The 16,401-nt window shown below is 36.4% G+C and overlaps 3 protein-coding genes across 3 annotated transcripts; 2 read left to right on the top strand and 1 right to left on the bottom strand.

Moving 5' to 3' along the window:
- Nucleotides 1–211: 211 nt before the first annotated feature.
- ATCOAE (dephospho-CoA kinase family) lies at nucleotides 212–2,523 on the top strand. The gene is made up of 3 exons (XM_011081401.3): nucleotides 212–410; nucleotides 518–663; nucleotides 1,854–2,523. The coding sequence occupies exons 1-3, from the start codon at nucleotides 303–305 to the stop codon at nucleotides 2,287–2,289; spliced, it is 690 nt and encodes a 229-aa protein (XP_011079703.1). The 5' UTR covers nucleotides 212–302; the 3' UTR covers nucleotides 2,290–2,523.
- A 780-nt stretch (nucleotides 2,524–3,303) lies between these two features.
- LOC105163157 (uncharacterized) lies at nucleotides 3,304–6,574 on the top strand. Its single transcript, XM_011081402.3, has 3 exons — nucleotides 3,304–3,946; nucleotides 4,035–4,110; nucleotides 4,270–6,574. The coding sequence occupies exons 1-3, from the start codon at nucleotides 3,896–3,898 to the stop codon at nucleotides 5,001–5,003; spliced, it is 861 nt and encodes a 286-aa protein (XP_011079704.1). The 5' UTR covers nucleotides 3,304–3,895; the 3' UTR covers nucleotides 5,004–6,574.
- A 3,033-nt stretch (nucleotides 6,575–9,607) lies between these two features.
- On the bottom strand, nucleotides 9,608–13,479 carry GH3.9 (putative indole-3-acetic acid-amido synthetase GH3.9). Its single transcript, XM_011081403.3, has 4 exons — nucleotides 12,882–13,479; nucleotides 12,707–12,808; nucleotides 11,668–12,503; nucleotides 9,608–10,307 (listed from the first exon to the last, which is right to left on the bottom strand). The coding sequence occupies exons 1-4, from the start codon at nucleotides 13,187–13,189 to the stop codon at nucleotides 9,733–9,735; spliced, it is 1,821 nt and encodes a 606-aa protein (XP_011079705.1). The 5' UTR covers nucleotides 13,190–13,479; the 3' UTR covers nucleotides 9,608–9,732.
- Nucleotides 13,480–16,401: the final 2,922 nt, after the last annotated feature.

Below are 16,401 nucleotides of genomic sequence, written 5' to 3'. Positions count from 1 at the left end.
CTGAGAGGCCCTGTGAACAAATATGTGGTTTAGCAGTTGGAGTTATTCTAATTCAGTTTAGATTGGGCCACTGGGCTGGGTCCAATTCAGTTAGTCCAATATGTACAATTCGATAAGTCCAGATGGTTAATTGGGCATTTTGGTACCATAGGCCCAAATGTTTCCTTCATTTCGGCCCAAACCATCTCTTCTTTCGAGCTGCCAGTAGCTGAGAACATCTCTTTAAACGCCAAAATCACGCTCTCCTCGTTATTCTCCGGCGGATCAAATCGGAATTCAATTTTTCGGCTTTGTGATTTAGCATGAGGATTATTGGATTGACAGGAGGAATTGGTTCGGGCAAGAGCACAGTCTCCAATCTGTTTAAAGCTCATGGTATTCCCGTAGTTGATGCTGACGTCGTTGCTCGCGTATGCCCTACTTTTTTCCACTTCTTAGGTCTTGATTGAACCAGATTCTGAGATCCTTAGTTTACTCTATGTTGTCTCACGTAGTTATGGGTTTTGTGGAGTTGTAGAGTGTTCTGAAGAAAGGCACTGGTGGTTGGAGAAAAGTGGTGGGTGCATTTGGGGACGACATTTTGCTGCCTAATGGAGAAGTTGATCGACCGAAGTTGGGGCAGGTCGTATTTAACGATCCTGATAAGCGCCAGCTGCTTAATAGGTACTGCTATTTTTAAGTGAGATGCATCGTTTATTCGGATCAAAATGTTTGGATTTTGATTGCCATTTTGATAAATTTCTTTATAAATAGAATTAGGGGCATAATGTTTTCTCATTCTTAGAATTCAAATTACCATTGATCCCACTGTTTCCTGAGATTCATCACAATGACAATTTTACATGAATGCAATAATTGTGCAACAGGCACTCTAACTGGAGTTTCTCTTGGTAAATGTTGTAAGAAGTGCAAGAGATATTGAATTATCATGCTTCTAGTTCCTATGCAAAGTCCAATGGAGTGGGACAATGGATTTTCATTGTGGAACATCTTCTTATCCTGATTCTGTTTAGGATGCAGTTAGGATAGTTAAATGTATAGAATAGAGACGAGGGTTGAAGATAGTCGTTCTGGTGTTTCTACCATGTGAACCTATCTTCTCGTATTAATGTCACTTAAATATGGAAAAATATATTTTCCACGTGTAATGTCATTTAAAAGCTACCCTTGCATATTGACTGTAAATTCCATATCATGTACGCAAGGCTTTAAACGTTTAGTTAATTTGTTTTCAATTTGTAAAGAGATGTGAACTCCAAAGACATGCCTTTGTCCTGTCTTCCTAGTGGTCACTGTGGTACGCTTAGAGTTGTATTCTGCTTGGTTGAAGACAAAGTAGCTTTGCATTGAGAAATCTAAGCTTGTCGATTTAATGGTTTAGAATTACAACTAAGTATGGTGGCTTTATGATTGGTTTTGTCAAAGTCCTTTGCGTATATTTAACTATAATTCAACTTAACGCAATATGTAGTTGTAGTATTTATTTTGTTTTATGTTATAGAAACATCATCAGACTATGATACCAAACAAATTGTATCTCTCTCTCTCGTCCCTGACTCCCTATATAGCTTTTCGGTAACTTGGATGCTTGAAAAAGAAACCTCTGTGAGCCTTTTCTTATTCCTGGAAGCTTGGTAGATTAAATATCTTGTGGCTTGTCTTTTATTCTTCCCCAGGACTAACTGCAAGAATCACTATCACTTATTATATAAAGTAAAACAAGATAGAAATAAAGTTTAGCACGCTCTTCGTTCTTTTTCTGTTTTATTAAGAAATTCTTTTGGTAGTAATGGGTATTAGAATACTTTGATATGTGCCTGATATTTGAGTTTTATAAATTAATCTTTTTGCAGGTTGCTGGCCCCCTATATTTCATCTGGGATTTTCCTGGAAGTGTTCAAGCTGTGGATGAAGGGCTATAAAATTATTGTTCTTGATGTTCCTCTGTTGTTTGAGGCCAAGATGGATAAGTGGACTAAGCCCATTATTGTGGTATGGGTTGATCCTGACACTCAGCTTCAGCGTCTCATGGAAAGAGATGGAACAACAGCCGAAGACGCAAAGAGTAGGATCAATGCTCAGATGCCTCTGGATTTGAAAAGGACTAAAGCCGATATTGTGATTGATAACTCAGGATCATTAGAAGATTTGAAAGAACACTTCAGAGAGGTACTAGTCCATGTGCGAAAACCGTTGACGTGGACTGAGTTTGGGCTTTCTAGAGATGGGGCTCTTGTGGCTTTTGTTTCTATTCTTTTTGGTGTCATTGTATGCCGGAAAGCTTTGTGATTGACATGATCTCAGCCATGGTGATAAGTTTATAAACTTTTGATGGTTAAATTGGCTGTCAGATAATTCTTATGTGCTAATGATTTTCTCATGGACAGCATTATCTAATATGTGAACTGTACAAATGCTAAATATGTATGTGCTTACATGTAGTGACTTCATCGATCTGAGTTTTATGGACCTTTAAGTTTCATAAATAATTGTTATTTCTTGCTGGTATGAGTGATCAAGTAAGTTGTTGAGTACTTGCACTTTTTTTGGATATTGGAGATGGCATTTTCTTTTACTCAAGGTAGAGACTAATTTCCACCGCCAGCTTTCAATTATATTCTTTGAGATGACAACCTGTGATGTGAAACAGAAGCTAGGATTGAAACTGGAAGCTCATTTCCGGTCATCATCAGCATGAGCAGTTGAGGGCTAAATGTTGTCAGACATCATTCTCAGCTTCAAAGTTGCCTCTTTCAAATAGCTTAGTGAAACTTATGAGGTTCTGATGGAGGCTTCATTTGTGGGATTGATGAATGTTTTGGAAAATTTGAAGGAAATGTCATCTTTTTATTAATTTTTCTGGCTTGATATTGTTCTGTCAGAAGGGACCTGTTTTTCCATGTATATTGTTCTCTTTCAGCATTCTGTCCATGACATCCAAAATACTTGCATAACAAACAAGCATTTCCTTTATTTATAGCTTATCTTTTGCTTCCCCGCTTTGCTTCAACCTTTTGATGTGATCCTTCTCTTTAACTTTTGAGATACTCTTCTGCATGGTATACTTGTTCTAGTGAATTATTCAAAACCGTATCCAACTGGTCTTCAAAAGAAGGCACTTGTGCTACTGTGCACCATGAGCGATCTTTCCTGATTCTGGTTTATTGATTTGTATGTGGAATTGCTGCAATTTCTAACATTTGTTAAGCAGATACTTACTGACATCAGGATCATTGATTTTCCTGGAGGACAACCCACCCACCCACCACCCCCCCCCCCCCCCCAAAAAAAAAAAAAGGAATAAAAGAAAGAACTATTGGTTAGTGGACAACATAAAGACGATTGAGATGAGGGGTTTGAGATTTCGTTTTCCTTCTACCTGCATCAGTTTATTTCTTCTACATAAGATTAATCTATACAAGTTCTTAGTGAAAGTTGGCAAGTATGCATGTATATTTACTTTTTATCACTTGAATTAAAAGTAGTGACTGTTCAGAATTTGGTCATCTTCTTTATCAAAAACAAGTCTGTGAAAAGGGCTGGGACCATTTTTATGTGGCATTTCCTATTTCTTCACAGAAAAATAATTACTCCAGTGTGAGTGACTGAGGGGAAGGAAGGATTGAACTTCTGTACTTGGCCTATTGTTGAGTTCAAATTGCTTTCATGATATGTCGAGTCCATATTGGCCCTTCACTTGTGCTTCTGATGTGGTTTTCACAGTCAAGGGGCTGATCAGTCTTTTACCCTTCTTGCGGGCTTTATTTCTTGATACTAGATTGCCCATTTTGTCACTCTCTTTCACTGAAGCAAGAACTAGACCAGGAGAGCTCTCCCTATTCTTTCCTTTTCACTCTGATAAACCAGCTCTCTTTTCCCCCTTACACACACACTGATGGATAATGAAGCAGCTGGTGGTGACAATTCCGAACCCCTCAAGTACAAGGTAATTGTTCAAACTTTTTATGCATATATAATCATTTCTTTTATTATTAACTCACTAAACCATAGATTCTTTGTATACTCCTATGCAGACATGGGCCTTGAGAGTTTCTATCCACTGTGGAGGCTGCAAGAAGAAAGTAAAGAAAGTCCTTCAAAGTATTGAAGGTAACCTAATAGTACATACTAACTTTGTGTCATTGTGTGTGTATGGATAATTAGCATGCAGTATTTCTTTGAAAACCCTATATGGTGAATTTTGTGCTTGTTGCCTTTTCTATTTTGCTTAGGCTTATCCTTGAGTTTCTAAATCTCTATATGCAACAGGGGTTTATAAGATAGAGATAGACTCAAAACAACACAAAGTTATAGTCACGGCGAATTTGGAAGCTGAAACCTTGATCAAGAAGCTGTTAAGGTCGGGGAAACACGCCGAGCTTTGGACAGAAAATTCTGAGTCAAAAAAAAATCCGAAGCAAAAAGACTCAAAAGATGATGAAAGTGCTACTGATATTGATCAGAAGAAAACTGAGGAATCTGAAAATCCACCAAAGGATAATGGCACGGGAAAGGAAAACCAAAAGGAAGGCGAGGGCACTTCCGGTGATGATCACACAGAGGAACAGGGCGGAACAGCAGCGGTTGCTGCTCAGAGTGGTGGTGGAGGGGGCAGTGCAGGTAAAAAGAAGAAGAAGAAAAAGAAAAAAGGAAATGCAGGATCAACAAATGGTGCTGGTGTCCCTACAGCTGCAAGCAATGGATCTCCTCCAGCCACCGGAATCACAGCCTCACCTGTTGATCAAATGAATCTGAACCCTCCACGTCAACACATCTTCTCTTATCCACAGTTTTACTACCCTGCTCCAGAATATGGGATGAGTTACAATACGACACCACCTACTGCAAGTATTTCTACTTCATATTATAACTTGCCCATGCATTCATATACATACTTGCTCCCATACTCTTACCCGCCACCTCCACCATCCGATCCAATCCGAGATGGTAGTCGATATGATGATTACTATGGTGGTGATGAAAGTGGTTGCTCAATCATGTGAAACAATCATTAGTATACCAACACGTGCCTTTTGGGTGGGGGGTGGGGATATTATTTAAGAGATTATGGTAATATAGTGTAACAATCAGTCGTTTTTCTATGTCCTATTGAAACTTTAGGTATCAGTACATTCATGAGGTTGAGGATGATAGCTATGTTATTTGTGATATAGAGTAATTATAAAAGAGTTGGTGTTGGAGTCTTGTAGTATTCAACAATTAGTCTCAACTTATTAGGTGCATTGATTTCTTTGCCACGTGATGTTGTTGACCAGTCGACATGATTAAATCCCAAAGCATATGGTTAGCAGCTCAGTCAAGTAAGTATTTTATAATTTTACGGAACTACTTAATCAGTATTAAGACTTAGAAGTTCAATAATCGTAACTGTCAATAAGGTATGCATTTAGTTAGTCAAAAGTGCTCATAGCGTAGCAAAATAAGCATTTGTCTTGCAAGAGGAGGAAATGTGTCTGCATTTACTGTTGATTGTATGTGATTTGAACACAGTTTCCATGTGGTTTGTTCATTGTCTTGGATTTCATCAAAATGTGCCCACAAACCATTGAGCTTTTGTTATGCTATATGCTTGTAGACCTAAAAACCTTCTTTTCTCTTCCCTCTCTTGTATATAAACAAGTTTTTTTGTTCATAAAGCTCAATCACATGACAGAGTAAATGACAAAGGATGGAAATGATGAGATTTTCTCTTTGGGAAAGTGAAAGTGAACTCTTTCATTGGTTGATGCCTTTTATCTTTTAATGTCTTCAGCTTTAATGGTTAAGTATGTAGGTGGGGACATCCAACTTTAGGTTGAAAGGAAGTTTGTGTGATCAATTGAAACATTCTGCTTTCAATCTTGAATGGAATGTGCTCAATAATGGACCCATCCATATACATGTACTCATAAGCAATAGTGGTTTGTGTTGAGATCTTGAGGATCTTACTTTGAAGGCACGAGAGGGTGGAAAGGTTGCATTTTCATGGTCCACATAAAGATGGGTGTGATGCTATATATATTTTTGTTAAGATGTTGCCTTTGTCTTCTTCTCTATTGACAATTTACTCATGGAAATTTCTAGAGATTATGTTAATTGTGAAAGCTAAAACAAATTCTATTTAAATAGGTACGTTTATTTAAATGTGCGAATTCTGTCTGTAGAAGGTAAAGATAGGCTCCAAATCCCTTGAACTTCTGGCAGTTTGATTAATAGAGAATTCCTACCAAATAAAAAAAAAGGGATGTAAAGAAAAAGAAAGAAGAATAAAGGGGGGTTGCTTATATGGCTTTTGAGCATCCACTTGGGACTGGGGCAGTGTTATATCTCCTATCTCTTTGGAATATTCACTTTGTGACATGAGAGAGAGTATATTGTTTCGTTTTTTTATCAAATGAGCACATTCTCAGCATGTCTTGGGGGGAAAAAATAAAAAAGTAGTGATTCCTTTGTATGTATATATTTTGTACTACATTATGTAGACATGAAAGTGTGCATAATTCATATCGGAAGATGTATCCCCTTTGAGGGGAATGATGTACAGAATCCACAAATAAAGTTTCTACTTTTTTTATTTTTCTTTTCAACAAGAGTTGGCAGCCCAAGGCCTCTGTGCACCTTCACCTCTTTATCACACTTTCATGAAAGTTCCCCCGCAGGATTACCTTTATCTTCACCCCACCCCCAACCCCCCCAATTAAAAAAAAATAATAAAATAAAAAAAGTGTCCTTTGGCTGTAAATAGAGGGGAAATAAGGGAGGCATAAAAGAGTGTAATTAATTTTATCATTTTTATTTCAACATCTTTTTAACATGTTATAAAAAGAGGACGTGCATAATTATTTAGCATGCAACTTAAAATGCAAATGACCAATGCCCCAAATAAAATAACCATTTTCATTGGATCGGACTGTAATTGGAGGCCACAAGTGTCTCAAATCAATGATGTTGGGCCCAATGAACCAACGGCCCGAACCAACTTTCAAAATAATAAACCCAGCCCGATTCGGATATATCAACTGAACAACCAACAACCCGCTTAATCCCATTTAGCATATTAAGTAAATATTAATTATTGCTGAATTATTAAAACCCACAAGATTGCCAGAAAAGCGAACTAAGTGGTATAATGTTAGATGCAATTATACAGCACATAGAATATACGAAATCATCAATGACTTGTATAAGAATTTAATATTGTATGGGATTTGATTCGATTTTTTATTATTGTTCATTCGTTTTAAGGTACAATCAGTTTAAGGTGTGCAGTGGGCCGTGCCGACTCAGGATTAGTACACACAGTCATAAAATATTCGACCCAGAACCAGTCCTGGGCCTTTTAACGGGTTCCAATTGGGTTCATTTATAAACTCAGATCCAACCCGTGAACTGACCCCATTGAGAATCAGACCAAGCTTGAATATGCTATTTTGCCTTATTTCTTTATGAAATAGAGGTTTTGTTTTGAACAATTATTTAAATATGGTAGTATTATGAAATAAAATAATAATAAATTAAATCACACCAAAATTCATAACTAGAAAAAATAATAGTTAAGATTATGTAATGAACTTAGATGATAATAAATTCAAAAAGAATTTATAATAAATTTTAAAAAAATAGACAAAAAGTATTAAAAATTTAGAAATAGAACAATAATGATAATAATTTTTAGAATTTAAAAAATATAAAAAAAGCTACTAGAATATTTAGTTAAGGAGAATAAAAATGAAACTTATATGTTATGTATTATTATTATAGAAAAAAAAAATTAGCCCAGCAGGCACGGCTCAGAATCAGGTGATCCTGGATCACTGGGCTAGTCCTAGGTTTCAATACTTGGGACCGGTCCGATTTCAAGCGAGCCTGGGCCAACCCAACTCATTTTTTTTTTATCCAATCCGTCCCTGACCAAATTAGTCCAGCTCGATCCACTGTGCATCTTGATAAACAGTGTTAAGATACATAAGAATTTTCATGTATTCTGTTCTTTGATTGGCATTTGGCTTGCGATAGCATATGCTGTAGCTCACTTTATATTCGATTTGAGGCAAGAAATGTTACTTGGTTGAATTCGATCCCTTTGTTCTCCAAAATGCTCTACCTCAAATACCCACAAGCATCTTCTAAGCCTCAAGGGTTCTACTCTCTACATGCAACGTTATGCTTGTGCAAGTTGGGTATTCTAAGGTATTCTTTCACCAAAAATTCTCACTACCAAGTTTGATCAAATCAAACTAATTATATGATTAGTATGACACAGTTGTTATATGATTGATCATTTTTTTTTAATTGTATATCAATAACATGATAAGTGTATGATACTTGGTATAGAATTGGTTCTATATAACCAAACTTAGTCCAAAACAAAAATTCTCATAACTACTTGTCTAAATTTGTGGCTTGTTGTGTTTGTCGACTATATATCTATGTTTATACTATTATAAAGAAAATATTTTAATCATACCAATTTTTAATTACTTCAATTTATCCTTTAATTCATTCTATTTTTTTAAAAATATTTGTCCACAATAATAATTTTAATATTTTTTTAATTATTTTATAATTACAATTTTTTCCCTTCTCAACCACTACTTCATATTTCTATATCACATCTCTTCTTCACATTCGTTTTCTCACTTTCTTCTTTTCACAAACTTCCTTCTTCTCAATCCACTAGTTCATGTTTCCCTCTCACCTTCTTCATGGTTTTTTTTTTCACTTACAAACTTTATGATTCCACAAATTATAATTTATCTTTTTGTCTCTCACTTTATACTACATTTATTTCTTATCACAAATTTCATTCTTTTTCCTCAACTTACACTATGTTTATATCTTTTCACATTTTTTTTTAATCTCACACTATAATTTTGTTTCAGAGATGATTTTCTTTTTTTCTTTTCCAAAATTTTGAATAGAAAGATGATTGCAGGAAAAGACAAAAGGAATATAAACAGAAATCAACTGGCAATAAGCAGATCATTCCACCACTAACTGGGAACGAATATGCGCTATCCCCACCATCACCCCTTCAACTTCTCTAATCAAATGCTCTTATAAATTTGCTCTACTTACCTTAAGAATTTCCATTCCAATATCTTATAACCCCGTGATCAGCTGCAAAGGATTTGTTGAGAATGAAGTCTCATGATCAAGTGTTCCCAAAAAACAACTCTTTCTTTCAGGAGTCGAAACAAGTGTTTGGGGAGAAATTCAGACAAATATGCGAGAGATCTACTGTGTCCAAGAGACGTGGTGGGATTTCTGTGTCTAGAGAGATTGAAAGACGAAACAAGAGAGGTGGCGTCCAAGATGATCCCATGAGAACTATAATGTTCTTGGGTTCTTGGAGCCACACTTGAATAACTTTCTAGTGAAGTTCATCCTGAAGATGGTGATGATTATCAAGAATTCAATAGTATGTAACAATAATTAATTTGTCAATTACAATGGTGTTCTTGTTGTGCACATAATTATTAGAACAAAAGGTGATAGTTACTATGTCTGTTATACGGTTCAAGGAGTGATTACTGTAAGATTTAAGTAAATGCAAACTAAATAAGTGTAATGTAATTACCGTGTAAATCAAGATGAATTGTGGATGTAGACTCTCAAATGCAAAATTGTTATTTCGATATTGGGCTCGGACAAGATCGTGATCCCTTGATCGGAGTCAGCAATCAACTCATTAAATCCTCAAGTAAATTCTTTATTTTCTCCACTCCAATTTCAAGCATCCCAGGCAGGATACCTGGGACTAAAATAGCACGAGCTCACGTTAGCATTGAGCAGCTTCAAAGCCGCTTTCGACTTAACACACCTTGGGGTTTTGTACTGATTAATCGACGCGCCACCTTGAGCAATGAACAAATCCATCAGCTTCTCAAAAGTCCCCGCCTTCACCACTCTGATCTCCAGTGGCCCCACCGACTTATCATTCGTCCTGCACCGCCGGTACACGTAATCCAGCCCCTCCTCCACCGCGATGCAGCACTCTTCCACTGCTTCGGCGGAGACTGGCGGCTCCTGGGGGTGGATTGTGTTGTTGATCTCCCAGTAGATGACGTAGTGGCCGGGGACGGAGGAGGTGTCGGCGTAGCTGGTGTACTCGACGAGGAGAGCGTGGCGGGGCTCCAGCAGCCTTTTCACGGCGGCGGTGATGCTGCGGTGGAGGTCTTCTTCGTTCGTCTTGTCGTTGTCGATGCTGAGCACGACGTTGCGGCGGCAGATGAATCGGAATTGCGGCGCGTGGTTGTGGAATCCGGTGACTTGGAGCACGTCGCCAATGCGGTACCGGTTTAATCCTGATTAATTAATACTCCCGTGCCATTAACAAGTTATTGTGATGATTGCATGAAATTGCACACAAATTAATATAGCAATTGCAACACCAAATTAACTGCCTTTACACACACACACACACCGAAAACGTATTTTTTGTGTTTTTGGACATTTCCAGCTAACTATGGGCTTATACACGGGAGCCCAATTTAGTAAGTTATGGGCTTATACATTGGATAAGTAATGGGCTGATCCACTAGCAATTCTATGGACTTTCTTAAGCGAACTTATCCACCTAGAGCTTGCCATCGAAACTGCATACCTCTGTCTGCGTAATATAAGTGTTTTTCTCTAATTAAAACTGCCATCAAAAGTGTTTTTCTCTAATCTAGTAATATGCGGCAAAATCTGTCTGTCTGCGTCATCCTTTAATATTATTTAATATAAAAATTTTGTAACTTTTTTTATTATTTAATAAAATATATGTAAAATTACGTGTATAAGAAAATAGTGATAAAACAATATATATAAAATTAATGACATAATATTAGAGAGTAAACTAATGCATGAAAATAAAAGAAATAGTGGAGACCGAGAAATAAAAAGTTCGAAGTTGAATAAATAAATTAATTAAATATTGAAAATATAAAATGATAGACCAAAAAAGATTATAAATTTATGTGTTTCTTTATCCAGAGTCCCTATGATGGTAAATATTCATCCCACTACAGTACTAAAATTCATGATCTACACTTTGTTATGATCATTACCCTGTAGAATATAAATGGAATTTTTTTTTATAATATGGATATCTTCGTGGTTAATTAGGACTATGAATCTTCTCATCTTATTGGTTCAATGTATGTCAATTTATATATATATATCTATTCATCACTATAATAGTTTTAGTATATATTTATATACAAGTTTTTAATTTAAAAGAAATATTTGAAGAAAATAATTCAAAAAATTGTTGGATTTTAAGAATCCACTGCAATAACTCAAAAAACTAATTCAAAAGGTAGGAACTTAAAGATTTATAACATATTATAATTTGAATTAAAAAAAAATTCGCCTCGATGCACCAAGTTGACCAAATAAAATTAATCATATTAAAGTGTACATCAATTACACTTAATTAATAATTAGTTATTATCGAACCTATCAATAATAACTTATTCTTTCAGACTCCATCATTAATCTTTATTTTTTTTTTCTAGAATTTGAAAGTTTTTAAAATATTAAATTATTTTATTTTAAAATAAAGACGAGAATGATTTAATAGTCAAGATTTTTTTAAGTAAATTAACTTAAATAAAAAATGTGAAAAATGAAAAATTAGGTTGTGATATATTAGTACATAGGTGGTGTGGGGGGGCTCACCGGAAAATGTAGTGACGACGAGTTCATAGTAACAACCCACTTTGACATGCACGAGATCCACTAGCTTACTCTGAGGCACTTCTTCCTCTTCATCTTCTTCTTCAAAATCCATAAACAACGACCCGTTTTCACCCAACGGTATAAACTCGAAGTAGCCCATATTCGGCAACAGCGTAAACGACACCTCCGACGGCTCGCACAACGGATTCACATTGACTCCGAAATAACACTCCGACGATGCGTACATCGTACAAACCAACGGCAGCTTATCGTCGCTGTAATACTTCAATGCCGGCACGTACTGCGACATCGACCCCGTCACCACCGCCTCAATATACTTGGCGTTCGGCCACAGCCTACATATGATCCCCTTCCACGACGTCGTCTGGCTGCAGATATCCTCGATTTCCTCCGCCAGATCAGGGTCGAGCGGTCCGATAAGATCCAACATGGCGGACCTGCACCCCGAATCGGTAATTCCTTCATTGAGTTCCCCGGAGCGAATATCCTGGCAGAAATCACGCCAGTGGCGCTCGAGGAAGGAGATGGAGCGGAGGAGGGCGGAGGCGAAGACGGCGCCCAGGCGGAGGACGCGTTGGCGGTGGATGAGGCCGGCGAGTAATTGACAGTACATGCTTTGATCGCTGTCGTAGCAGAGAATTGCGGCATCGGGGCTGGTGAAATCATTGAAGGGATCGTGGGGACGGTGCTTGAAGTGGGCGCTCTTATAGTAGCTGGTTAGCACTGTGCGAGCCGGTAAGCCGCATGGAGTCGACATTTCTGCTTTCACGAAGTAGAGGTACATGGCTTTGCCTTCATCCAGCCCAGGGACGTGCCTGGTATATGTTAATAATTATAACATATAGATAAAAATAATGATTCAATAACATCTTATAAATCAAAATCTTCCTCCTACTCAAGATTCTTGAACCCCTAGGTCATGCAAAAATTCCTACTACACAATGATAAACTGGAAAAAGTATAAAGAAAAAAAAAAGGGGGGGGGGGGGGGGTCAAAATTAAGGATATAATTCTCAACTGGTTCATTATAGGCATGATGAGATTGTATAGGAAAGTACGGCGATCAAGATCCTCCGCGATGGACGGCATCAACTTGGGCTCTCCGGCCGATGTTCCGGAGCTGCAACGTTGTCATCAATTATGCATCACTGAAATGATCATGCATGATGAAGTTGCAAGTATAATATATATACCTGCATATTATCTCAGTGATGGGGTGGGCAGTAATGAGATTGGAGTCTTCCCCACTAGCAATTCTGAGAATGTAAGGTCGAATATCCTTGTAAGTGATAACAGGGACACGCTTCTTGAATTGAGACACTGCATCCCCCATACCCCCACCCCCGCCCATGTACAAGTATTTATTCAAATACTGAGTACCCCAATTTTGTGCCAAGATTTTTCTCAAAATTTCTTCTTGCACTTCACCTGCTTTTCTTGTTAGTCTCTCCAGTTCCTTCACTGCCTCTCCACCTTTGTACTCCAATTTCTTCCCGTCCATTTCGATCGATCAAAATCCTGTATTTTTTATGATATATGATTATATAATTACTTGTTGTGGTTGTTGTTTGAGTGAATAGTAGAGGCTGACTACTGAATGGGTCTATATATAAGGTGGAAGCTAAGCAGCCATGTCATGGCGTAATTAATATATATGTTATCTGCACAGTGGCTTCTTTTTGGGATATGATGATGATTGGCTGCCGCTCAGACATTGTCGTTCCTACGGATTCCACCACGAGCCCCACCACCCAATTTGCTCTCCTGCTCTACCATCATCCTAATGCTTACTTAAATCTTCAATTCTCTACTTCAACCTTAGCTGCTCCGATTTGAACCATATAGACGCACTTGCATATTATAAGATCCAACGAAAATACAAAATTCATCATTTTGATTTGAGTAAGAGTTTTTCAAAAAACTTTCAAGGAAATGATTAACTTCTATTAATTAAAGTGGTGGCAACAATTATTTAACGGATTAAACCTTTGTAATGACAAACAGCCGTTTCCAGGACAGACTTTATGTTTTACTACTGGTGTCAAGTTATATTGTGCTTTTGCAAAAACATGGGTTTAATGGGTTCTTACTGTTTTTCCCACTCTTTTAACACTTAAGGCAGACAGCATCTGATGCATCCATTTCTGATTAGAAACCCCCTTTTCAAACGCCTCACCTCAATATGCTGCTCTGCGAGACCTCAATATTAAAAATCTCTGCTGATCACGTATGTCATAAAATTTATATTTTTCACTTCTGTATTATGTATTTTGTCTAATTTATATTTTTAAAGTATGAAAATAACAAAAACATCCATAACAAAATAATTTGGCATTTTTTACTTTTTACGCACTATAGGGTGCTAAGGGTCATAGGAATCGACCCTGCAACGACCCTCAAATTAGTAAAGTTGTTAAAAAAAAACAACAACAACAACAACAACAAAATAATGGTTGTATATTAAATGCATACACGTTACTTAAATTTTAGCCTGGTTATTTATAAATTTGGTAAAATACATAGATGAACATCCTTCAATCTAATGTTATTAAGAACGCAAGAATCTCGACATGATGATATTCGAAAACTCTAGCAACCTCAGCAAAATGAATAAGTGCATGCATGAGAAAAGACAAGTGAATCAAATTTGTTTGGTTTTGGTATCAGTTCCACATCTCTTTCTTTATGATGGATAAAGAGTGTGATATGACGTGTAATACATAACGACAACGTCCAATTCTATCTTTTTCCCTGATTGCAACCTCTCACCCTGTGCCTCTGCCTGTGCCTGTGCCCAACAACTTGCACCAAAAGAATAATATCGTATCATCATCATACCAATACCAATACCAATTTGCTATACTATGTATCTCAAGTACAGTACCTTCACCACACTTCCACTCATCAATTAATATACACTCCTATCTACATTAATTAACTAATTTATTCCCTTAACATACATATCAATCACAATTCAGCATTTTTTTTTTTGGGATTGTATGATTTCACGTGAACTACATATTTTAAAATAATTGAGTGGTCATCATGAATTCATATATTTTTGAATTTAAAGTCGGGCGAGGACCGAATTGGTGCACCACCAAAATGTAAAAGGCATGGATCTTAACCTGTTTGGTGATTAAGAGAAGAGTTGGGGATACTTAATTGTGTAAATTTTCAAGACTTTGAGGTGTTCCTAATTTAATCAAAATCATTCTTGAATACTAGTTCCAAACTAAGAGGGTGTTTGGACAATCTTATGAAACATTTTAAAATATTTTGTAAGATGTTTGAGGCCATAATTTTGAGTATTAGTGTCTGCGCGCGTACTCCATAACCCGACTCGATCCAAACTCGAGTACATACGGAACAATCACACGTGAAATCGTACAATTCGAAATCCGATTATACACATACATAACATGAAGAATTTACGTACGAAACGATCTCAGCCAGAGAATGCAATTCGATATGCCTGAGAGGAATTTCTAAACGCAATCAAACAAGTAGAAAGTAGAAAGAGAACACAAAAGGAGAAAAGAAAAAGAGATGGATGGAAAAGAGAGAGAAGTTCCATAGTACATATGTATGAAATTTTGTCCATTTCGATTTGATATTGATAATTAAGTAGCTGGAGGGATGACATAAGCCACAGATATAATATTTCCTTTTGGGCAGCAAGTGACAGACATAAGGTTTTGGTGATGGAGATGAATTTTTTCCCTTTGGACATATAATTGTAGACAAACAGTTGAGGACTGATGCGGAGTACTTCTTTTTTCACTTTCTCATAATGCACCCAGAAAGCTACCTCTTTTGCCTCCCTCGTTTTCCATCACTGGATATGGAGACCGCATTCGCGTGCCCCCCCTTGCATCATGTTGTCCTCCATTATATATATTTAGGAAAAAACAAATTAATTCTAATTTTAACCAATTATATGACAAGTACAATATACTTATGGTGTGAATGGCCTATAGTTTAAAAAGTGTGAAGAATTACATTTGTTTTATGATTGATTTGGTTCGACTAAATTTGAATTAGGTTAAAAAAATTCTATACATATTGTATAGTTAACCTCATTCCAACTGCACATATATATACATTTATCAATATATATGTATAATTCAGCTCGAAGATTACCTCCTTGTTTAATTTAGTCGTTACGATCCCAGATTTATTAAATATTCTATTCAAGACCCACAATCGGAAAAGCATTAAATAAACTTTAAAAATCGCCCTCCAACAATCAAGTCAGTATGATCATTTTGAGTAGAAAAGGATAGAGGAGAGAGCAGTAGTCCACTTGGATTGTTAAACGATCCTTTAAAAATTTAAGTTGTTAGAGAGAAGTCTGGACGTGAAATATGTTTTAAAAAATGAAACAATTTACCTCTCTATCTAAGGAGGTAAACTGCTTCATTTTTTAAAACACAGGGGGATAAATTGCTAGTTATTTTTTATAAATAATAATTAATTATTTATTTCAATATCACATGAGAATAAATTGCTATTCATCCTAATAAAAAGGCATGAATTTTATACACATCTTGCAATTTTCTTGTAATATATACCAGTGATGATCTTTGTATATTATATTTTAATTAACAAGTCAATATATGTGGTGAGTGGCGAAGCAACGTTGACAATTATTACAACATTGTACTTGAAAATAATATATATATATATATATATATATATATATATAATCAA

This window comes from Sesamum indicum, linkage group LG6 (genome assembly GCF_026168435.1).
Source record: "Sesamum indicum cultivar Baizhima isolate 11 linkage group LG6, ASM2616843v1, whole genome shotgun sequence".
NCBI classification, from domain to species: Eukaryota; Viridiplantae; Streptophyta; class Magnoliopsida; order Lamiales; family Pedaliaceae; genus Sesamum; species Sesamum indicum.
Note: the sequence above shows the minus strand (reverse complement) of the source record. Positions and strands in the feature narration are given on the sequence as shown.

Coding starts and splice junctions, on each gene's coding strand:
- ATCOAE (XM_011081401.3), top strand. CDS start 303: ATGAGGATTATTGGATTGACAGGAGGAATTGGTTCGGGCAAGAGCACA. Junction 411..517: donor ATGCTGACGTCGTTGCTCGC/GTATGCCCTACT, acceptor GTGGAGTTGTAG/AGTGTTCTGAAGAAAGGCAC. Junction 664..1,853: donor AAGCGCCAGCTGCTTAATAG/GTACTGCTATTT, acceptor ATCTTTTTGCAG/GTTGCTGGCCCCCTATATTT.
- LOC105163157 (XM_011081402.3), top strand. CDS start 3,896: ATGGATAATGAAGCAGCTGGTGGTGACAATTCCGAACCCCTCAAGTAC. Junction 3,947..4,034: donor CCGAACCCCTCAAGTACAAG/GTAATTGTTCAA, acceptor ACTCCTATGCAG/ACATGGGCCTTGAGAGTTTC. Junction 4,111..4,269: donor AGTCCTTCAAAGTATTGAAG/GTAACCTAATAG, acceptor TATATGCAACAG/GGGTTTATAAGATAGAGATA.
- GH3.9 (XM_011081403.3), bottom strand. CDS start 13,189: ATGGACGGGAAGAAATTGGAGTACAAAGGTGGAGAGGCAGTGAAGGAA. Junction 12,504..12,706: donor ATCATGCCTATAATGAACCA/GTTGAGAATTAT, acceptor AACATATACCAG/GCACGTCCCTGGGCTGGATG. Junction 10,308..11,667: donor CGTCGTCACTACATTTTCCG/GTGAGCCCCCCC, acceptor TTAATTAATCAG/GATTAAACCGGTACCGCATT.